The following is a 24919-nucleotide window of genomic DNA, read 5'->3' as shown; positions in this document are numbered from 1 at the left end:
GCCGCTGCTAACTGAGCCACGAAGCAGTAAAGCCTTATAATAAATACATATGGTTATCTTTATGTGAAGACGGTCAGTCAAGCAGTGGGTAACTGAGCGTCACCCAGTAGGAGATGAGGTAATCAGTCCCTCAGCTGGGAGTAGTAGCAGTTACTAGTTGCTAAAGACACTTCTTGATAGACACTTGAGCACTGGGTGGTTTACCTGGAGTTTACCTGGAGAGAGTTCCGGGGGTCAAAGCCCCCGCGGCCCGGTCTGTGACCAGGCCTCCTGGTGGATCAGAGCCTGATCAACCAGGCTGTGCTGCTGGCTGCACGCAAACCAACGTACGAGCCACAGCCCGGCTGATCAGGAACTGACTTAAGGTGCTTGTCCAGTGCCAGCTTGAAGACTGCCAGGGGTCTGTTGGTAATCCCCCTTATGTGTGCTGGGAGGCAGTTGAACAGTCTCGGGCCCCTGACACTTACTGTATGGTCTCTTAACGTGCTAGTGACACCCCTGCTTTTCATTGGGGGGATGGTGCATCGTCTGCCAAGTCTTTTGCTTTCGTAGTGAGTGATTTTCGTGTGCAAGTTCGGTACTAGTCCCTCTAGGATTTTCCAGGTGTATATAATCATGTATCTCTCCCTCCTGCGTTCCAGGGAATACAGGTTTAGGAACCTCAAGTGCTCCCAGTAATTGAGGTGTTTTATCTCCGTTATGCGCGCCGTGAAAGTTCTCTGTACATTTTCTAGGTCGGCAATTTCACCTGCCTTGAAAGGTGCTGTTAGTGTGCAGCAATATTCCAGCCTAGATAGAACAAGTGACCTGAAGAGTGTCATCATGGGCTTGGCCTCCCTAGTTTTGAAGGTTTTCATTATCCATCCTGTCATTTTTCTAGCAGATGCGATTGATACAATGTTATGGTCCTTGAAGGTGAGATCCTCCGACATGATCACTCCCAGGTCTTTGACGTTGGTGTTTCGCTATATTTTGTGGCCAGAATTTGTTTTGTACTCTGATGAAGATTTAATTTCCTCGTGTTTACCATATCTGAGTAATTGAAATTTCTCATCGTTGAACTTCATATTGTTTTCTGTAGCCCACTGAAAGATTTGGTTGATGTCCGCCTGGAGCCTTGCAGTGTCTGCAATGGAAGACACTGTCATGCAGATTCGGGTGTCATCTGCAAAGGAAGACACGGTGCTGTGGCTGACATCCTTGTCTATGTCGGATATGAGGATGAGGAACAAGATGGGAGCGAGTACTGTGCCTTGTGGAACAGAGCTTTTCACCGTAGCTGCCTCGGACTTTACTCTGTTGACGACTACTCTCTGTGTTCTGTTAGTGAGGAAATTATAGATCCATCGACCGACTTTTCCTGTTATTCCTTTAGCACGCATTTTGTGCGCTATTACGCCATGGTCACACTTGTCGAAGGCTTTTGCAAAGTCTGTATATATTACATCTGCATTCTTTTTGTCTTCTAGTGCATTTAGGACCTTGTCGTAGTGATCCAATAGTTGAGACAGACAGGAGCGATCTGTTCTAAACCCATGTTGCCCTGGGTTGTGTAACTGATGGGTTTCTAGATGGGTGGTGATCTTGCTTCTTAGGACCCTTTCAAAGATTTTTATGATATGGGATGTTAGTGCTATCGGTCTGTAGTTCTTTGCTGTTGCTTTACTGCCCCCTTTGTGGAGTGGGGCTATGTCTGTTGTTTTTAGTAACTGTGGGACGACCCCCGTGTCCATGCTCCCTCTCCATAGGATGGAAAAGGCTCGTTCTTGATGAACACAGAGTTCCATGAGTCTGGCATGGGCATGTCATTTATCGCCTGTTCGAAGTCATTTGGCGTCAGGATAACATCGGATAGGCTTGTGTTAATCAAATTTTGTGGCTCTCTCATAAAAAATTCATTTTGATCTTCGACTCTCAGTCTGGTTAGCGGCTTGCTAAAAACTGAGTCATACTGGGACTTGAGTAGCTCACTCATTTCCTTGCTGTCCTCTGTGTAGGACCCATCTTGTTTAAGTAGGGGCCCAATACTGGACGTTGTTCTCGATTTTGATTTGGCATAGGAGAAGAAATACTTTGGGTTTCTTTCGATTTCATTTATGGCTTTTAGTTCTTCCCGCGATTCCTGACTCCTAAAGGATTCTTTTAGCTTAAGTTCGATGCTTGCTATTTCTCTGACCAGTGTCTCCCTACGCATTTCAGATATATTGACCTCTTTTAGCCGGTTCTGTGTGTACTCATCTAATTGTGGTTGGTGGGGTCGATTCATAGCTCCTGGCCCCGCCTTTTTGCTGGTCATTACTAGGTCCACTTTCTCCATGCTCCATGAGCTCTATCATAGCTCTTCTTAAAACTATGTATGGATCCTGCTTCCATTACATCACTCTCCAGACTATTCCACTTCCTGACAACTCTATGACTAGAGAAATACTTCCTAACATCCCTGTGACTCATTTGAGTCTTCAACTTCCAATTGTGACCCCTTGTGGCCCCGTGGCCTGGCTGGCAAAGCTCTCGCTTCACACACGGATTGCCCGGGTTCGATTCCCGGAGGGGTAGAAACATTTCGACGCGTTTCCTTACACCTGTTGTCCTGTTCACTTAGCAGGAAGTAGGTACCTGGGTGTTAGTCGACTGGTGTGGGTGGCATCCTGGGGGACAAGATTGAGGACCACAATGGAAATAAGACAATCCTGGATGACTCACTGACTTTCTTGGGTTATCCTGGGTGGCTAACCCCCCTACCCTGAGTTATCCTGAGTGGCTAACCCTCCCTACCCCGGGTTATCCTGGGTGGCTAACCCTCCGGGGTTAAAAATCCGAACGAAATCTTATTTTGTTGGTGTATCCCATCTCTGGAACATCCTGTCGATATCCACCTTCTAAGCGCCTCTCACTATTTTATATGTTTAACATTATCATGCGTTCCTTATCCTTCCTGTCCTGTCGTCAGGTTGACTTCCCTTAACCTCTCTTCGTAGGACATACCTCTTAGCTCTGGGACTAGTCTTATTGCAAACCTTTGCACTTTCTCTAATTTCTTGACGTGGCTGACCAGGTGTGGGTTCCATACTGGTGCTGCATACTCCAGTGTGGGCCTGACGTACACGGTGTACAGAGTCCTGAAAGATTCCTTACTGAGGTGTCGGAACGCTGTTCCGACACCTCGGTGTCGCCCATATGGTACAGCAGTTATTTGGTTGATGTGCAACTCAGATGTGCTCGGTATTATACTCACCCCAAGATCCTTTTCCTTGAGTGAGGTTTGCAGTATTTGGCCCCACAGACTGTACTCTGTCTGCTATCTTCTTTGCCCTTCCCCAGTCTTCATGACTTTGCCCTTGGTGGGGTTAAACTCCAGGAGTTAGTTGCTGGATCAGGCTTGCAGCCTGTCCGAACCCCTTTGTAGTCCTACCTGATCTTCACCCGACTGAATTCTCCTCATTAGCTTCACATCATCTGCAAACAGGGACACTTCTGAGTCTATTCCTTCCGTCATGTCATTCACATATACCAGAAACAGTACTGGTCCTAAGACCTGGCGCCCACTCTGACACCTCGTCACGTATTATGACTCGCTCTTGTCTTCTTGTCAGATATTCTCTGATCCATTGCAGTGCCTTTCCTGTTATACCTGCCTGATCCTCTAGCTTCTGCACTAATCTCTTGTGGAACTGTGTCGGAAGCCTTCTTGCAGTCCAAGAAAATGCAATCTACACCTCTCTCACTCTCTCTCTCTCTCTCTCTCTCTCTCTCTCTCTCTCTCTCTCTCTCTCTCTCTCTCTCTCTCTCTCTCTCTCTCTCTCTCTCTCTCTCTCTCTCTCTCTCTCTCTCTCTCTCTCTCTCTCACTCTCTCTCTCTCTCTCTCTCTCTCTCTATCTCCTTTCTTAAAAATTGGGACTACATTTGCTGTCTTTCACACCTCAGGTAGTCGCCCTGTTTCGTTAGATGTGTTAAAGATTGTTGTTGTGACACAGACAGTGCCTCTGCTCTCTCTCTCAGGACCCATGGAGAGATGTCCAGTCCCACCGCCTTTGAGGTGTCTAGTTCACTTAGCAGCCTCTTCACCTCCTCGTTTGTGTGTATTGTGTCCAGCACTTGTTGATGTACCTCCATCACTACTGCTTCCTGGCGTCGTTGCTGTCTCTACTGAAAATACTTCCTTAAATCTCATGTTGAGCTCTTCACATACTTCTCTGTCGTTTCTTGTCAACTCCCCTCCTTCCTTCCTCAGCCTGATTATTTGACCCTTGACTGTTGTCTTCCTCCTGATGTGGCTGTACAACAGCTTCGGGTCAGACTTGGCTTTCGATGCTAAGTCATTTTTATTTTGCCGCTGAGCATCCTTACCTGTGCATATTCTGGCTCATCGACTAATCTCCTTATTTTCCTGGGTTCTTTGCCTTCTATACCGTTTTCATTCTCTAGTGACCTTAGTTTTGGCCTATATACACCTTCGGGTGAACCAAGGGCTCATTCTGGTCTTCCCATTATTTCTATTGCCCTTGGGAACAAACCTTTCCTCTGCCCCCTTGCATTTTGTTGTTACATATTCCATTATTTTGTTTACTGACTTTCCCACCAGTTCTCTGTCCCACTGAACCTCCTGCAGGAAGTTCCTCATACCTGTGTAGTTGCTCTCTTTCATAGTTTGTCTTCTCCCGTCCTACTCGTGCTGCTTCACTCTCCACTTGTAACTCTATGTATTCGAATTATTATTATTATTATTATTATTATTATTATTATTATTATTATAATCAAGGGGGAAGCGCTAAACCCGTAGTATTATACAGCGCCTGTGGGGGGATATGGAAGGTATTCAGATTTAATTCAGGGAACTGGAGCACAGATCCAATTCCCTAGATCAAGAGCCCCTCACCAGCATCATATGTACTGGAAGCTCAGGACCATGTGATCACGTGTGTGTGTGTACCCACGACGCCAACTGATCTCCCTGACTCAACTTTGTGTACCCACGACGCCAACTGATCTCCCTGACTCAACTTTGTGTACCCACGACGCCAACTGATCTCCCTGACTCAACTTTGTGTACCCACGACGCCAACTGATCTCCCTGACTCAACTTTCTGTACCAACGACGCCAACTGATCTCCCTGACTCAACTTTGTGTACCCACGACGCCAACTGATCTCCCTGACTCAACTTTGTGTACCCACGACGCCAACAGATCTCCCTGACTCAACTTTGTGTACCCACGACGCCAACTGATCTCCCTGACTCAACTTTGTGTACCCACGACGCCAACTGATCTCCCTGACTCAACTTTGTGTACCCACGACGCCAACAGATCTCCCTGACTCAACTTTGTGTACCCACGACGCCAACAGATCTCCCTGACTCAACTTTGTGTACCCACGACGCCAACAGATCTCCCTGACTCAACTTTGTGTACCCACGACGCCAACAGATCTCCCTGACTCAACTTTGTGTACCCACGACGCCAACAGATCTCCCTGACTCAACTTTGTGTACCCACGACGCCAACTGATCTCCCTGACTCAACTTTGTGTACCCACGACGCCAACAGATCTCCCTGACTCAACTTTGTGTACCCACGACGCCAACAGATCTCCCTGACTCAACTTTGTGTACCCACGACGCCAACAGATCTCCCTGACTCAACTTTGTGTACCCACGACGCCAACAGATCTCCCTGACTCAACTTTGTGTACCCACGACGCCAACAGATCTCCCTGACTCAACTTTGTGTACCCACGACGCCAACTGATCTCCCTGACTCAACTTTGTGTACCCACGACGCCAACAGATCTCCCTGACTCAACTTTGTGTACCCACGACGACGCCAACAGATCTCCCTGACTCAACTTTGTGTACCCACGACGCCAACAGATCTCCCTGACTCAACTTTGTGTACCCACGACGCCAACAGATCTCCCTGACTCAACTTTGTGTACCCACGACGCCAACAGATCTCCCTGACTCAACTTTGTGTACCCACGACGCCAACAGATCTCCCTGACTCAACTTTGTGTACCCACGACGCCAACTGATCTCCCTGACTCAACTTTGTGTACCCACGACGCCAACTGATCTCCCTGACTCAACTTTGTGTACCCACGACGCCAACAGATCTCCCTGACTCAACTTTGTGTACCCACGACGCCAACAGATCTCCCTGACTCAACTTTGTGTACCCACGACGCCAACAGATCTCCCTGACTCAACTTTGTGTACCCACGACGCCAACAGATCTCCCTGACTCAACTTTGTGTACCCACGACGCCAACAGATCTCCCTGACTCAACTTTGTGTACCCACGACGCCAACAGATCTCCCTGACTCAACTTTGTGTACCCACGACGCCAACAGATCTCCCTGACTCAACTTTGTGTACCCACGACGCCAACAGATCTCCCTGACTCAACTTTGTGTACCCACGACGCCAACTGATCTACCTGACTCAACTTTGTGTACCCACGACGCCAACAGATCTCCCTGACTCAACTTTGTGTACCCACGACGCCAACAGATCTCCCTGACTCAACTTTGTGTACCCACGACGCCAACAGATCTCCCTGACTCAACTTTGTGTACCCACGACGCCAACAGATCTCCCTGACTCAACTTTGTGTACCCACGACGCCAACAGATCTCCCTGACTCAACTTTGTGTACCCACGACGCCAACAGATCTCCCTGACTCAACTTTGTGTACCCACGACGCCAACAGATCTCCCTGACTCAACTTTGTGTACCCACGACGCCAACTGATCTCCCTGACCCAGCTTTGTGACCTGCATCAACATCAGTGCAGAAGTGCCGCCCTGATGCCGGTCAAGGTCTTCCATCAACCTGACTCCATCCCATTCATAACACACTGTATGATCTTTGCGTATTTAACGCTTTACCCAAGAATATAATATATCTTAAAACACACAAGTTTCCCCTTAATAAAACCAATTTTTTGCCTTATAAAAAACATGAAAAAATAGGAGTAACTAAAGAAAATTGGTTATTAATTTCTAGTAGATCTATTTATGGCCTAAGATAACCTGGGGTTAGTTATCTTATAGCACTGACTCTAAACTTTGAGTAGGGGCCCTAATCCCGGAGGGGCCCCAGAAACCACTGGAGCCCCCATAACAGTTCACGCTTCAGGGCCCCAAAAATGTAGGTCCCCCACTGACTGTAAATTATCTTGTGTCACTGACCTTAAACTGAGTTATCTTGTAGCACTGACCTTAAGCTGTGAGTTACCTTACTGCATTAACCTAAACATTTAAACATTTCATCTCCTAAACATCGACCTCTGCACCTAGGTGTGATAACATGCGGTCCGGGGAATGAATATGAATCAGTTAGGTCCTGGACCTGATATTGCTGCTACTTAAGAAGGTTAAGGGACTGAACACTTATCAAATCTCACACCTGCTGCCCCTTTTAATGGGGTTTAAACTCTGTCTGTTACAAGAAGGTCATTATGGCTACATACCACCTGTTAACCACGAGTCCAGAATACTTTATTTCCTAAAGTACGGACTAAAGAAGTAAATTGTACCCCTTTACCTAAAAGTAAACTGATATCTAGGAATTAGTTTGCTGGTGTGGGTAGCATCCTGGTGAGGGGTGGAAAGACTTCGTTGGAAAGAAGCCACACTACTTGGCTTTTTTGTAGGGTTTATCCTGGACTAAGAAGCCTTGTAAGAGTCTTTCTCTTCTTGATCCCTCTCTCCCTCACAAATTAAGATGAAGAGAGTGCTTCCTCTCTATTCCTGTCATGACTCGACCACAAAATCCCAAGGCTAATGAACCACCTCTCATCTGAATTCATGTTTCAGAGTTCCGATTAGTGGACACAGGTACGTGCACTTGTGTCCAAGGTCACAGCACACCGAAACGTATACGACGAACGTGTTTTAAGTGTATGCAGTAATGGCCTTACATCCGTATGTTGGGTAGCAATGTTAGTTCTACCTTCAGTGTCTCATAACACTCCACTTTTGTTCCTGTGGGTTTATAAGGCCTCTGGCAGCCTGTGCCGCTCTTTCTTGTTGTGGGTTATAAGGCCTCTGGCAGCTGGTGCCGCTCTTTCTTGTTGTGGGTTATAGGACCTCTGGGAGCTGGTGCCGTATCTTTCTAGTTGTGGGTTAGGGGCCACTGGCAGCTTGTGCCGTATATTTCTTGTTGTGGGTTAGGGGCCACTGGCAGCTTGTGCCGTATCTTTCTTGTTGTGGGTTAGGGGCCACTGGCAGCTTGTGCCGTATCTTTCTTGTGGGTTAGGGGCCACTGGCAGCTTGTGCCGTATCTTTCTTGTTGTGGGTTAGGGGCCACTGGCAACTTGTGCCGTATCTTTCTTGTTGTGGGTTAGGGGCCACTGGCAGCTTGTGCCGTATCTTTCTTGTTGTGGGTTAGGGGCCACTGGCAGCTTGTGCCGTATCTTTCTTTCTTTGTATCTTTCTTGTTGTGGGTTAGGGGCCACTGGCAGCTTGTGCCGTATCTTTCTTGTTGTGGGTTAGGGGCCACTGGCAGCTTGTGCCGTATCGAGCCCTGTTCCACTTCTCGCTCTCACTCTCGTCCATATTAGTGAGTTTACCTGCATGAACCATTCAAGACGTACTTATATGGAACCATTTTAACCTGTTACACACCTGTGACCCCACGCTACCTACATTTTTAACCTCTCACTTTCCGACCTCTGACCTCATATTTCACAGGATACTGTCTCCTACCTTTATAATAATCTTTATTTCTACAAGTACAAGGTATACAGATCACAGCTGACATCGGTGACACGCTTATAGAAAGCGCCTTCTTACGTACAGCATTTCGGGGAAATTAGGTTAATTTTGTCCCCAGGATGCGACCCATTCTTCAGGTCACTTGTTCTATCTAGGCTGGAATATTGCTGCACACTAACAGCACCTTTCAAGGCAGGTGAAATTGCTGACCTAGAAAATGTACAGAGAACTTTCACGGCGCGCATAACGGAGATAAAACACCTCAATTACTGGGAGCGCTTGAGGTTCCTAAACCTGTATTCCCTGGAACGCAGGCGGGAGAGATACATGATTATATACGCCTGGAAAATCCTAGAGGGGCTAGTACCGAACTTGCACACGAAAATCACTCACTACGAAAGCAAAAGACTTGGCAGACGATGCAACATCCCCCCAATGAAAAGCAGGGGGTGTCACTAGCACGTTAAGAGACCATACACTAAGTGTCAGGGGCCCGAGACTGTTCAACTGCCTCCCAGCATACATAAGGGGGATTACCAACAGACCCCTGGCAGTCTTCAAGCTGGCACTGGACAAGCACCTAAAGTCGGTTCCTGACCAGCCGGGCTGTGGCTCGTACGTTGGTTTGCGTGCAGCCAGCAGCAACAGCCTGGTTGATCAGGCTCTGATCCACCAGGAGGCCTGGTCACAGACCGGGCCGCGGGGGCGTTGACCCCCGGAACTCTCTCCAGGTAAACTCCAGGTAATACCAGTCGACTAACACATAACATAAGAAAGAAAGAAGGAATACTGCAGCAGGCCTACTGGCTCATGCGGGGCACGTCCATGTCAGCCCTCGGCTTAGACCAATGGCCCAACCAGTCAGGTCACCTCCACTTAAGGAAGGAGCACGGCATCTGACCCAGTAGCACCAGCTAGTCAGGTCCAACTCACACCCACCCACACCCACTCATGTATTTATCTAACCTATTTTTAAAACTACACAACGTCTTAGCTTCTATGACGGTACTCGGGAGTTTGTTCCACTCATCCACAACTCTATTACCAAACCAGTACTTTCCTATATCCTTCCTCAATCTCATTTTTTTTAGCTTAAAACCACTGCTGCGAGTCCTGTCTAGGTAAGATATTTTCAGCACACTATTTACATCCCCTTTATTCATTCCTGTTTTCCATTTATACACCTCGATCATATCCCCCCTAATTCTACGCCTTTCGAGAGAGTGCAGATTCAGGGCCTCAGTCTATCCTCATAGGGAAGATTTCTGATACATGGGATCATCTTTGTCATCCTCCTCTACGTTTTCCAGAGCATTTATATTTATTCTGTAATACTGTGACCAGAACTGAGCAGCATAGTCTAAATGAGACCTAACCAAGGATATATAGAGTTGAAGAACCTGAGGATTTCTGTTGTTTATACTTCTGGATATGAAGCCAAGGATTCTGTTAGCTTTATTGCGAACACTAATGCACTGTTGTCTTGGTTTCAGATTACTGCTAACCAGAACTCCTAAATCTTTTTCGCAATCCGTAATATTAAGATCTGCATTATTTAGTTTATATGTGGCATGGTTATTGTCCTGTCCAACATTTACAACTTTGCATTTGTCTATATTAAACTGCATCTGCTACTTCTCCGACCACTGCATCAGTCTATTCAAATAATCCTGGAGTGATCTAGTGTCCTCATTAGAATGAATTGGACGGCCTACTTTGGTGTCATCAGCAAATTTGCTTATTTCGCTATTTATTCCCTCATCTATGTCGTTTATATAAATTGTGAACAACAAGGGGCCCAACAATGACCCTTGTGAAACACCGCTTGTGACGTGCCCCCATTCTGATTTCTCCCCATTTATGCAAACTCTCTGCTGTCTATTTGTCAGCCATGCCTCTACCCAGGAAAAAATTTATCCTCCTATTCCGTGCGCCTTAAGTTTCCTCAATAGTCTCTGGTGTGGAACTCTATCGAAAGCCTTACTGAAGTCCATATACACAATATCATATTCATTACCATGATCTACTTCCTTAAACACCTTAGTGAAAAAAGTTAGTAAATTCGTAAGACAGGAACGCCCCTTTGTAAAACCGTGTTGAGATTCATTAATCAATCTGTACCTATCAAGATGGCTAAGAATTGCTTCGGCAATTATTGATTCCATAAATTTTCCCGCTATGGGGGTAAGACTTATTGGTCTCGAGTTCGAAGCTAAGGACCTGTCACCTGCCTTGTAAATAGGTATTACATTTGCCATTTTCCACCTATTAGGCACTATGCCAGTTTGTAGTGATATGTTGAAAAGGTTAGCCAAAGATTTGCTAAGTTCCTCTTTACATTCCTTTAACACCCTTGCAAACAGTTCATCAGGACTTGGGGATTTGTTAGATTATAATTTCTCTGTCTGAGGACCATGTCACTAGTTACCACAATCGTACATAGTTTATCATCCTGTTCTACATAATTTATTATTTCTGGAATTTCGCTTGTATTTTCCTGAGTAAAAACTGAGAGGAAATAGGTATTGAAAATTTCACACATTTCCTTATCACTGTCAGTGATCTGACCAGGTGAACATGAACGGCAGGTGTTTTAAGGTTTCCACCCGTACCAGGAGTCGAACCACGGACCTTAATTTGTGAGCCAAGTGCACTAGCAATCGAGCTACGGGACACTTTTGATAGAGTTGACCTTCAATTTGAACATTAAACTCGGCCAACTGTCAGTCTTTACTTCTCGCTTAATCTACCTAACATTCACGAAGGGCCTTTCGCCTTGTCTGAAGACGTCGTCAGTTGCTTGCATGTACCACATTATAGCAATATCTTCTGATGTTACTGCTGGTCTGGCAGTGGGTGGTGTGGCTGCTGACTCTCACAAATTAAGTAGTGATGATAGTGATGAATCTTGCTAAGAATCATCATTAACCTGTATCTAGTACCGGGAGACAATTCATGACTAATACAACAACACTGCCAGGGATACTTACCTGTAAATCTGCAATCAGGGATACTACCACCAGAGATACTGCTAAAAGGGATACTGCTACTAGGGATACCATACCACCAGGGATACTACCATCAGGGATATTACTACTAGGGATACTATACCACCAGGGATACTACCATGAGGGATACCATCCCACTAGGGATATTACCACCAGGGATACCATTCCACCAGGGATACTCCCACTAGAGTTACTACCACCAGGGATACTCCCACTAGAGTTACTACAACAGGGATATTCACCTATAATCTACCATCAGGGATACCACCACCAAGGCTACTACCACCAGGGATATTACCACTAGGGATATTACCATTAGGGATACTACCACCAGGGACATTCACCTATAAATCTATCATCAGGGATACCACCATCAGGTATAGTAACGTCAGGGATACCATCTCCAGGGCTGCTACTACTACTAGAGATATTACCACACAGATACTCACCTATAACTGCCAGGGATACCGGGATACCCGGAGATAAAGAATACCAACACCTATAACCCTCCAAGCCCTTGTGTCACAGAAATGAGCATAAACACTATGTGACCCGGAAATAAAGAGTATAAACACCATGTGACGAAATAGAATATAAACACAATGTGACCTGGAAATAAAGAGGACCCCCTAGTGACCCGGAAATAAAGAGACCAACCTCCCGTGACCCAGAAATAAAGAGGACCAATCTCCCATGACTCGAAAATAGAGGACTAACCTCCTTGTGACCCGGAAATAAAGAGGACCAAACCCCCTTGTGACCCAGAAATAAAGAGGACCCCCCTTATAACCCGGAAATAAAGAGGACCAAACCCTCCCCCTTGTGACCCAGAAAAAAAGAGGACCAACCCCTCCCTCATCACCCGGAAATACAGATGATCAATATTGTGACCCGGAAGACTTACCTGTCACCGTTGTGTAGTGTGGTGACGGGCGTGTCGGGCGGGTCAGGGGAGAGTGGGCGTGTCTTGGACAACACCTGGCTGTTGACCAATGAGGGCGAGAGAACCCGTATGTCGCTCCGCCCCTCGTCCTCATCTCCGCCAATCAGCGAGGACTGCACATTACAGGCAGGGTGGGCATGGTTGCCCACCACCTTCCCTAACTTTAGCTTATTAGCGAGGCTCACTTGTTTCTCCAGCTGCAGCAATGTTGAGGTAGCTTTCAAGTTAGACCTGGATGTTAGGTAGGGTGAGATCTGTGCGGTTAATGGCGGAGGAGAGGCGATGGAAGGGGATATAACAGGAGGGGAGGATATAATGGGAGAGGTATTGGCTGGGAGGGAAGCCCGGTTCGGGCAGGTGATTGGTGGAGAGACGTCCGCAGGGGCGGAGCTTCGAGACAGCGTCATCTGTTCGTCATGGTCAACCGTCTCAACACTCTGCATAATTTCTGAAAGAAAAAGACAAAGAGGGAAATATATAAGTGACGATGTGTGTGAGTGAGGACGACAGCAACACTGGTACACGTAATGCTTACCAGCCTTCAACAACACTGGTACACGTAATGCTTACCAGCCTTCAACAACACTGGTACACGTAATGCTTACCAGCCTTCTACAACACTGGTACACGTAATGCTTACCAGCCTTCAACAACACTGGTACACGTAATGCTTACCAGCCTTCAACAACACTGGTACACGTAATGCTTACCAGCCTTCAACAACACTGGTACACGTAATGCTTACCAGCCTTCAACAACACTGGTACACGTAATGCTTACCAGCCTTCAACAACACTGGTACATGTAATGCTTACCAGCCTTCAACAACACTGGTACACGTAATGCTTACCAGCCTTCAACAACACTGGTACATGTAATGCTTACCAGCCTTCAACAACACTGGTACACGTAATGCTTACCAGCCTTCAACAACACTGGTACATGTAATGCTTACCAGCCTTCAACAACACTGGTACACGTAATGCTTACCAGCCTACAACAACACTGGTACATGTAATGCTTACCAGCCTTCAACAACACTGGTACACGTAATGCTTACCAGCCTTCAACAACACTGGTACACGTAATGCTTACCAGCCTTCAACAACACTGGTACACTGGTACACGTAATGCTTACCAGCCTTCAACAACACTGGTACACGTAATGCTTACCAGCCTTCAACAACACTGGTACATGTAATGCTTACCAGCCTTCAACAACACTGGTACACGTAATGCTTACCAGCCTTCAACAACACTGGTACACGTAATGCTTACCAGCCTTCAACAACACTGGTACACGTAATGCTTACCAGCCTTCAACAACACTGGTACATGTAATGCTTACCAGCCTTCAACAACACTGGTACACGTAATGCTTACCAGCCTTCAACAACACTGGTACATGTAATGCTTACCAGCCTTCAACAACACTGGTACATGTAATGCTTACCAGCCTTCAACAACACTGGTACACGTAATGCTTACCAGCCTTCAACAACACTGGTACATGTAATGCTTACCAGCCTTCAACAACACTGGTACATGTAATGCTTACCAGCCTTCAACAACACTGGTACACGTAATGCTTACCAGCCTTCAACAACACTGGTACATGTAATGCTTACCAGCCTTCAACAACACTGGTACATGTAATGCTTACCAGCCTTCAACAACACTGGTACACGTAATGCATACCAGCCTTCAAGCCTTCAACAACACTGGTACATGTAATGCTTACCAGCCTACAACAACACTGGTACATGTAATGCTTACCAGCCTTCAACAACACTGGTACATGTAATGCTTACCAGCCTTCAACAACACTGGTACATGTAATGCTTACCAGCCTACAACAACACTGGTACATGTAATGCTTACCAGCCTTCAACAACACTGGTACATGTAATGCTTACCAGCCTTCAACAACACTGGTACACGTAATGCTTACCAGCCTACCAGTCTTCAACAACACTGGTAACACTGGTACATGTAATGCTTACCAGCCTTCAACAACACTGGTACAGGTAATGCTTACCAGCCTTCAACAACACTGGTACACGTAATGCTTACCAGCCTTCAACACACACACTGGTACACGTAATGCTTACCAGCCTTCAACAACACTGGTACATGTAATGCTTACCAGCCTTCAACAACACTGGTACATGTAATGCTTACCAGCCTTCAACAACAACACATGTAATGCTTACCAGCCTTCAACAACACTGGTACATGTAATGCTTACCAGCCTTCAACAACACTGGTACACGTAATGCTTACCAGCCTTCAACAACACTGGTACACGTAATGCTTACCAGCCTTCAACAACACTGGTACATGTAATGCTTACCAGCCTTCAACAACACTGGTACATGTAATGCTTACCAGCCTTCAACAGCACTGGTACATGTAATGCTTACCAGCCTTCAACAGCACTGGTACATGTAATGCTTACCAGCCTTCAACAACACTGGTACATGTAATGCTTACCAGCCTTCAACAACACTGGTACACGTAATGCTTACCAGCCTTCAACAACACTGGTACACGTAATGCTTACCAGCCTTCAACAACACTGGTACATGTAATGCTTACCAGCCTTCAACAACACTGGTACATGTAATGCTTACCAGCCTTCAACAACACTGGTACATGTAATGCTTACCAGCCTTCAACAACACTGGTACATGTAATGCTTACCAGCCTTCAACAACACTGGTACACGTAATGCTTACCAGCCTTCAACAACACTTGTACACGTAATGCTTACCAGCCTTCAACAACACTGGTACATGTAATGCTTACCAGCCTTCAACAACACTGGTACACGTAATGCTTACCAGCCTTCAACAACACTGGTACACGTAATGCTTACCAGCCTTCAACAACACTGGTACACGTAATGCTTACCAGCCTTCAACAACACTGGTACATGTAATGCTTACCAGCCTTCAACAACACTGGTACATGTAATGCTTACCAGCCTTCAACAACACTGGTACACGTAATGCTTACCAGCCTTCAATAACACTGGTACACGTAATGCTTACCAGCCTTCAACAACACTGGTACATGTAATGCTTACCAGCCTTCAACAACACTGGTACACGTTATGTTTACCAGCCTTCAACAACACTGGTACACGTAATGTTTACCAACCTTCAACAACACTGGCACATGTAATGCTTACCAGCCTTCAACAACACTGGTACACGTAATGCTTACCAGCCTTCAACAACACTGATACATGTAATGCTTACCAGCCTTCAACAACACTGGTACACGTAATGCTTACCAGCCTTCAACAACACTGGCACATGTAATGCTTACCAGCCTTCAACAACACTGGTACATGTAATGCTTACCAGCCTTCAACAACACTGGTACACGTAATGCTTACCAGCCTTCAACAACACTGGTACACGTAATGCTTACCAGCCTTTAATAACACTGGTACACGTAATGCTTACCAGCCTTCAACAACACTGGTACACGTAATGCTTACCAGCCTTCAACAACACTGGTACACGTAATGCTTACCAGCCTTCAACAACACTGGTACACGTAATGCTTACCAGCCTTTAATAACACTGGTACACGTAATGCTTACCAGCCTTCAACAACACTTGTACACGTAATGCTTACCAGCCTTCAACAACACTGGTACACGTAATGCTTACCAGCCTTCAACAACACTGGTACATGTAATGCTTACTAGCCTTCAACAACACTGGTACACGCAATGCTTACCAGCCTTCAACAACACTGATACATGTAATGCTTACCAGCCTTCAACAACACTGATACATGTAATGCTTACCAGCCTTCAACAACACTGATACATGTAATGCTTACCAGCCTTCAACAACACTGGTACACATAATGCTTACCAGCCTTCAACAACACTGGTACATGTAATGCATGTAATTACCAGCCTTCAACAACACATGTAATGCTTACCAGCCTTCAACAACACTGGTATACGTAATGCTTACCAGCCTTCAACAACACTGGTACACGTAATGCTTACCAGCCTTCAACAACACTGGTACACGTAATGCTTACCAGCCTTCAACAACACTGGTACATGTAATGCTTACCAGCCTTCAACAACACTGGTACATGTAATGCTTACCAGCCTTCAACAGCACTGGTACACGTAATGCTTACCAGCCTTCAACAACACTGGTACATGTAATGCTTACCAGCCTTCAACAACACTGGTACATGTAATGCTTACCAGCCTTCAACAACACTGGTACATGTAATGCTTACCAGCCTTCAACAACACTGGTACACGTAATGCTTACCAGCCTTCAACAACACTGGTACACGTAATGCTTACCAACCATCAACAACACTGGTACACGTAATGCTTACCAGCCTTCAACAACACTGGTACACGTAATGTTTACCAGCCTTCAACAACATTGGTACATGTAATGCTTACCAGCCTTCATCAATCCTATACGATACATCCCTCTAGCGCCTGGAACCAATCTTGGGCGGAAAACATTATATACTGAGTAAAAAAAGGAGAATTAGTGTGCACTTCCTAGCAGAGTTTACTGCCAGAGGGGAATCATAGGCCTGTCCCGTGTGGAAAAATAATAATATTGAACTTTGTGTCAGAGGAAAGAAAGTCTCCCTGAAAGCATTGAGTATACATAGTGTATAGTGTATACTACAGTGGCTCCCTAGTATATTGATGATAAAGGCTAAAGTGTCATTTGAAAACAGGTGATTTTGTAAATGAAGTGATAAGCCTATAGAGGCAGGTGCCAGAAGTCGCCAGAAACTTACCACAGGTCAGCTGTTTTTAATAATCTTCCTGGCTTGCTAGTGTACTCGCATATAATCTAGTGATACCAGTGAATAGCAGAATACAGTGTTGTAGTAGCAACTAACCAGTATTATAATGGTACTTAGTGAAGTGGAGTGACTTTCATTAGTTTCTTTTTCTTGAAATACCAGACGTTACTGTGAATTTCATATAACCTGTAGTTACCAGCGGTCGCAATATACACAACGAGAAGCAATTATTACTACAGAAAAAGCGCCCTTCCTCCAAAATTTGCACCAGTCAACTATAGTGATAATATAGCATTTATTGTGGTGGAGACGGAAAAAAAAAAAAAAAAAAAAAAATAGAGAAGCTAGATACAGCGATTGATAAACAAAGGTGGAGGCTCGACCGTTCGTCATTGTAGGAGTGCCAGCAGTCACCGGCTCTTCAACACGCAAGTTATACTTTTGTATCAATCAAATCACATATTACTCGGGTAGATAATTTCCAGTAGATCCTTCATGTGTTAGCTCAAATCACCGACCAGTATGGTTTAAATAAGTGACCCACTGATCAGATCAGATAGACTGGTCCGAACCCTTGACTGGTCCGAACCCTTGACTGGTCCGAACCCTTGACTGGTCCGAACCCTGGACTGGTTTCAAACGGTTTCGTTGTGCACCACCTAGCAGGTTATTAATAGAATATTCAAGAGGTTGCTAGTAGAATTGCAGTAAATAAACCATTCAAATCATTATGAAGCTGTGTGTAGTCTGTGGTCAGTCAAACAAACGGGCTTCCACATGCATAAATTGTCATTTCTGTGGAAATTGGTGTCACGCCCCTTGTGCAGATATCCAAGAACTAGCTACAAGCAGTATTAAAACAGGGAAGTGTTTTTGGGTATGCCCAAATGAGATAAATCTGTGGACTAAAATCACAAGGGTATTAAAAGAGGTCAACATCAAAGCTGCTTTCATAGAAAACCTGGAAGCTTTCTACAACAGATGGGAACATAAAAAGTCCGGGCTGAATGGTACTGCCCTTGATACTGGCCATGTAGTCAGAAACTGTAAGGCTGGAGATGATGTCCTGGTAGTCAGTAAATGGGGGGCTGATAGTGCTGTCCTGGGAGACAGTAATGGGGAAGCTGGAGGTGCTGTCCTGGGAGACAGTAATGGTGAAGCTGGAGGTGCTGTCCTGGGAGACAGTAATGGTGAAGCTGGAGATGCTGTCCTGGGAGACAGTAATGGGGAAGCTGGAGATGCTGTCCTGGGAGACAGTAATGGTGAAGCTGGAGATTTTGTCCAGGTAGTCGGGAACTATATGCAGGAAGGAATACATATGAATGACCGCATAGGGGACAGGAGCCATAGTAGGGAAACAAGTGTAGTCAAAGATAAGATAAAACCAATATTGCAAACTAGAAATACCGCAGGAAATAGCAAACAAGAGGACTCCACTAGCAATAGTGAGGATATATTACCAAAAACAAATGGTGGGAGCTCCATTGTTGGTGCTAGGGAGGATAGAAGTAAGACAGGGAAACATGCACCAACAGGGAATACAGTCACAGAAACCCAAGGCAAACGGAAACCAAGCCTGTGCACATACTATGCACTCGGTATCTGCTGGCATGGGAAATCTGGAAAAACAGATGGGACGTGCAACTATGACCACCCTAGGAAATGCCATGCCCATATGACAACAGGAAAATGCAAACTCCCTTCCTGTAAGCTTTTTCACCCTGAACTGTGTACCTCTTCAGTACAGGAAAGACTGTGCTATAACTTAAATTGCCAGGCATACCATCTAAAGGGGACAAAAAGATACAAAACATCCAGGCCATGGGAAAACCTGGGTAGCCACAGCCACTCAAGAGGGAGAGGTTTTTTAGTGCCAGGAAGGAAAAAAAACTGGCAGGAAATGGCAGAAATCGTACACCAAATCCAGTCATTCCTGGAGTGGAACCACAGTCGATGGCCTCCACTCCAAACCAACAGATACAGATACTAATGCCGGAAAAAAAATCCCCCCCCAGTACCAACAATACCACCAGTCCGATAACATTCTTCTTTGCAAATATACAGGGTCTAAAGCCAGCAACAAACAACAAAATACCTTTCATCCGTGGACTGCTTGCAGAGGCAAAGGCAATGTTCGCGGCTTTCACTGAGACCCACATAAAGGATCACTTAGACAACGAAATATGGATCCCAGGTTACAACCTATACAGATGTGACAGAGTGAACAGGCAAAAGGGGGGGGTTGGCCTGTACATTGCAGAGTCACTTGTTTGCACAGAACTGCTAAATGCCTCAAATGATGTAGTGGAAGTTTTAGCAGTAAAGGTCGAGAACCAAAACCTAGTCATTGTGATAGTCTACAAGCCTCCGGATGCAACATCCCAGCAATTCCAGGAACAGCTGTTAAAAATTGACCACTGTCTGGAAAACCTTCCAGCTCCTGCACCCAACATCTTGCTCCTGGGGGATTTCAACTTAAGGCACCTAAAATGGAGGAATATAGCAAATAATATTGTTGCAGTAATAACACCAGGAGGCAGCTCTGATGAAAACTCACACTCACGCGAGCTTTTAAATCTCTGCACAAAATTCAATTTAAACCAGCAAATAATAGAGCCTACTAGACTGGAGAATACACTAGACCTCATCTTCACTAACAATGATGATCTGATAAGAAATATCACCATATCAAAAACAATATACTCAGATCACAACATAATTGAGGTTCAGTCATGTATGCGCGGAGCCCCAGACCGACATAATGAGATTAGTCACGAGGGAGCATTCACCAAATTCAACTTCAATAACAAAAACATAAAGTGGGACCAAGTAAACCAAGTCCTAACCGATATAAGCTGGGAAGATATACTAAGCAACACAGACCCCAACTTATGCCTAGAACAGATTAACTCGGTAGCACTCGATGTATGCACAAGGCTTATTCCTCTAAGAAAAAGGAGGAGTAGATGTAAAACAGAAAGAGACAGGCGCTCCCTTTACAGGCGACGGAAAAGAATAACAGAGCGGCTAAAAGAGGTCAATATATCTGAAATGCGTAGGGAGACACTGGTCAGAGAAATAGCAAGCATCGAACTTAAGCTAAAAGAATCCTTTAGGAGTCAGGAATCGCGGGAAGAACTAAAAGCCATAAATGAAATCGAAAGAAACCCAAAGTATTTCTTCTCCTATGCCAAATCAAAATCGAGAACAACGTCCAGTATTGGGCCCCTACTTAAACAAGATGGGTCCTACACAGATGACAACAAGGAAATGAGTGAGCTACTCAAGTCCCAATATGACTCAGTTTTTAGCAAGCCGCTAACCAGACTGAGAGTCGAAGATCAAAATGAATTTTTTATGAGAGAGCCACAAAATTTGATTAACACAAGCCTATCCGATGTTATCCTGACGCCAAATGACTTCGAACAGGCGATAAATGACATGCCCATGCACTCTGCCCCAGGGCCAGACTCATGGAACTCTGTGTTCATCAAGAACTGCAAGAAGCCCCTATCACGAGCCTTTTCCATCCTATGGAGAGGGAGCATGGACACGGGGGTCGTCCCACAGTTACTAAAAACAACAGACATAGCCCCACTCCACAAAGGGGGCAGTAAAGCAACAGCAAAGAACTACAGACCAATAGCACTAACATCCCATATCATAAAAATCTTTGAAAGGGTCCTAAGAAGCAAGATCACCACGCATCTAGAAACCCATCAGTTACACAACCCAGGGCAACATGGGTTTAGAACAGGTCGCTCCTGTCTGTCTCAACTATTGGACCACTACGACAAGGTCCTAAATGCACTAGAAGACAAAAAGAATGCAGATGTAATATATACAGACTTTGCAAAAGCCTTCGACAAGTGTGACCATGGCGTAATAGCGCACAAAATGCGTGCTAAAGGAATAACAGGAAAAGTCGGTCGATGGATCTATAATTTCCTCACTAACAGAACACAGAGAGTAGTCGTCAACAGAGTAAAGTCCGAGGCAGCTACGGTGAAAAGCTCTGTTCCACAAGGCACAGTACTCGCTCCCATCTTGTTCCTCATCCTTATATCCGACATAGACAAGGATGTCAGCCACAGCACCGTGTCTTCCTTTGCAGATGACACCCGAATCTGCATGACAGTGTCTTCCATTGCAGACACTGCAAAGCTCCAGGCAGACATCAACCAAATCTTTCAGTGGGCTGCAGAAAACAATATGAAGTTCAACGATGAGAAATTTCAATTACTCAGATATGGTAAACATGAGGAAATTAAATCTTCATCAGAGTACAAAACAAATTCTGGCCACAAAATAGAGCGAAACACCAACGTCAAAGACCTGGGAGTGATCATGTCGGAGGATCTCACCTTCAAGGACCATAACATTGTATCAATCGCATCTGCTAGAAAAATGACAGGATGGATAATGAGAACCTTCAAAACTAGGGAGGCCAAGCCCATGATGACACTCTTCAGGTCACTTGTTCTATCTAGGCTGGAATATTGCTGCACACTAACAGCACCTTTCAAGGCAGGTGAAATTGCCGACCTAGAAAATGTACAGAGAACTTTCACGGCGCGCATAACGGAGATAAAACACCTCAATTATTGGGAGCGCTTGAGGTTCCTAAACCTGTATTCCCTGGAACGCAGGAGGGAGAGATACATGATTATATACACCTGGAAAATCCTAGAGGGACTAGTACCGAACTTGCACACGAAAATCACCCACTACGAAAGCAAAAGACTTGGCAGACGATGCACCATCCCCCCAATGAAAAGCAGGGGTGTCACTAGCACGTTAAGAGACCATACAATAAGTGTCAGGGGCCCGAGACTGTTCAACTGCCTCCCAGCACACATAAGGGGGATTACCAACAGACCCCTGGCAGTCTTCAAGCTGGCACTGGACAAGCACCTAAAGTCAGTTCCGGATCAGCCGGGCTGTGGCTCGTATGTTGGTTTGCGTGCAGCCAGCAGCAACAGCCTGGTTGATCAGGCTCTGATCCACCAGGAGGCCTGGTCTCAGACCGGGCCGCGGGGGCGTTGACCCCCGGAACTCTCTCCAGGTAAACTCCAGGTAAACTTACATGTAATGCTTACCAGCCTTCAACAACACTGGTACACGTAATGCTTACCAGCCTTCAACAACACTGGTACATGTAATGCTTACCAGCCTTCAACAACACTGGCACATGTAATGCTTACCAGCCTTCAACAACACTGGTACACGTAATGCTTACCAGCCTTCAACAACACTGGTACACGTAATGCTTACCAGCCTTCAACAACACTGGTACATGTAATGCTTACCAGCCTTCAACAACACTGGTACACGTAATGCTTACCAGCCTTCAACAACACTGGTACATGTAATGCTTACCAGCCTTCAACAACACTGGTACACGTAATGCTTACCAGCCTTCAACAACACTGGTACATGTAATGCTTACCAGCCTTCAACAACACTGGTACACGTAATGCTTACCAGCCTTCAACAACACTGGTACATGTAATGCTTACCAGCCTTCAACAACACTGGTACATGTAATGCTTACCAGCCTTCAACAATGGTACACGTAATGCTTACCAGCCTTCAACAACACTGGTACATGTAATGCTTACCAGCCTTCAACAACACTGGTACATGTAATGCTTACCAGCCTTCAACAACACTGGTACATGTAATGCTTACCAGCCTTCAACAACACTGGTACACGTAATGCTTACCAGCCTTCAACAACACTGGTACATGTAATGCTTACCAGCCTTCAACAACACTGGTACACGTAATGCTTACCAGCCTTCAACAACACTGGTACACGTAATGCTTACCAGCCTTCAACAACACTTGTACACGTAATGCTTACCAGCCTTCAACAACACTGCTACACGTAATGCTTACCAGCCTTCAACAACACTGGTACATGTAATGCTTACTAGCCTTCAACAACACTGGTACACGCAATGCTTACCAGCCTTCAACAACACTGGTACACGTAATGCTTACCAGCCTTCAACAACACTGGTACACGTAATGCTTACCAGCCTTCAACAACACTGGTACACGTAATGCTTACCAGCCTTCAACAACACTGGTACACGTAATGCTTACCAGCCTTCAACAACACTGGTACATGTAATGCTTACCAGCCTTCAACAACACTGGTACATGTAATACTTAACAGCCTTCAACAGCACTGGTACATGTAATGCTTACCAGCCTTCAACAACACTGGTACATGTAATGCTTACCAGCCTTCAACAACACTGGTACATGTAATGCTTACCAGCCTTCAACAACACTGGTACACGTAATGCTTACCAGCCTTCAACAACACTGGTACACGTAATGCTTACCAGCCTTCAACAACACTGGTACATGTAATGCTTATCAGCCTTCAACAACACTGGTACACGTAATGCTTACCAGCCTTCAACAGCACTGGTACATGTAATGCTTACCAGCCTTCAACAGCACTGGTACATGTAATGCTTACCAGCCTTCAACAACACTGGTACATGTAATGCTTACCAGCCTTCAACAACACTGGTACACGTAATGCTTACCAGCCTTCAACAACACTGGTACACGTAATGCTTACCAGCCTTCAACAACACTGGTACATGTAATGCTTACCAGCCTTCAACAACACTGGTACATGTAATGTTTACCAACCTTCAACAACACTGGCACATGTAATGCTTACCAGCCTTCAACAACACTGGCACATGTAATGCTTACCAGCCTTCAACAACACTGGTACACGTAATGCTTACCAGCCTTCAACAACACTGGTACACGTAATGCTTACCAGCCTTCAACAACACTGGTACACGTAATGCTTACCAGCCTTCAACAACACTGGTACACGTAATGCTTACCAGCCTTCAACAACACTGGTACACGTAATGCTTACCAGCCTTCAACAACACTGGTACACGTAATGCTTACCAGCCTTCAACAACACTGGTACATGTAATGCTTACCAGCCTTCAACAACACTGGTACATATAATGCTTACCAGCCTTCAACAACATTGGTACATGTAATGCTTACCAGCCTTCAACAACACTGGTACATGTAATGCTTACCAGTCTTCAACAACACTGGTACATGTAATGCTTACCAACCATCAACAACACTGGTACACGTAATGCTTACCAGCCTTCAACAACACTGGTACATGTAATGCTTACCAGTCTTCAACAACACTGGTACATGTAATGCTTACCAGTCTTCAACAACACTGGTACATGTAATGCTTACCAACCATCAACAACACTGGTACATGTAATGCTTACCAGCCTTCAACAACACTGGTACACGTAATGCTTACCAGCCTTCAACAACACTGGTACATGTAATGCTTACCAGTCTTCAACAACACTGATACATGTAATGCTTACCAGCCTTCAACAACACTGGTACATGTAATGC

The 24919-nt window shown here is 45.4% G+C and overlaps 1 protein-coding gene across 1 annotated transcript in view; it reads right to left on the bottom strand.

Annotated features, from left to right (window-relative positions):
• LOC128699894 (uncharacterized) overlaps positions 1 to 24919 on the bottom strand; it is a 461924-nt gene that overhangs the window by 354315 nt on the left and 82690 nt on the right. The window contains exon 2 of the mRNA XM_070102263.1: positions 12629 to 13115. Coding sequence (XP_069958364.1) covers positions 12629 to 13110 — 482 coding nt within the window. The 5' untranslated portion in view covers positions 13111 to 13115. The remainder of the gene's footprint in view (positions 1 to 12628; positions 13116 to 24919) is intronic.

The sequence above is a fragment of the Cherax quadricarinatus genome, chromosome 81 (assembly GCF_038502225.1).
Source record: "Cherax quadricarinatus isolate ZL_2023a chromosome 81, ASM3850222v1, whole genome shotgun sequence".
NCBI classification, from domain to species: Eukaryota; Metazoa; Arthropoda; class Malacostraca; order Decapoda; family Parastacidae; genus Cherax; species Cherax quadricarinatus.
The sequence above is the reverse complement of the archived record's forward strand: the minus strand, read 5'-3'. Positions and strand labels throughout refer to the sequence as shown.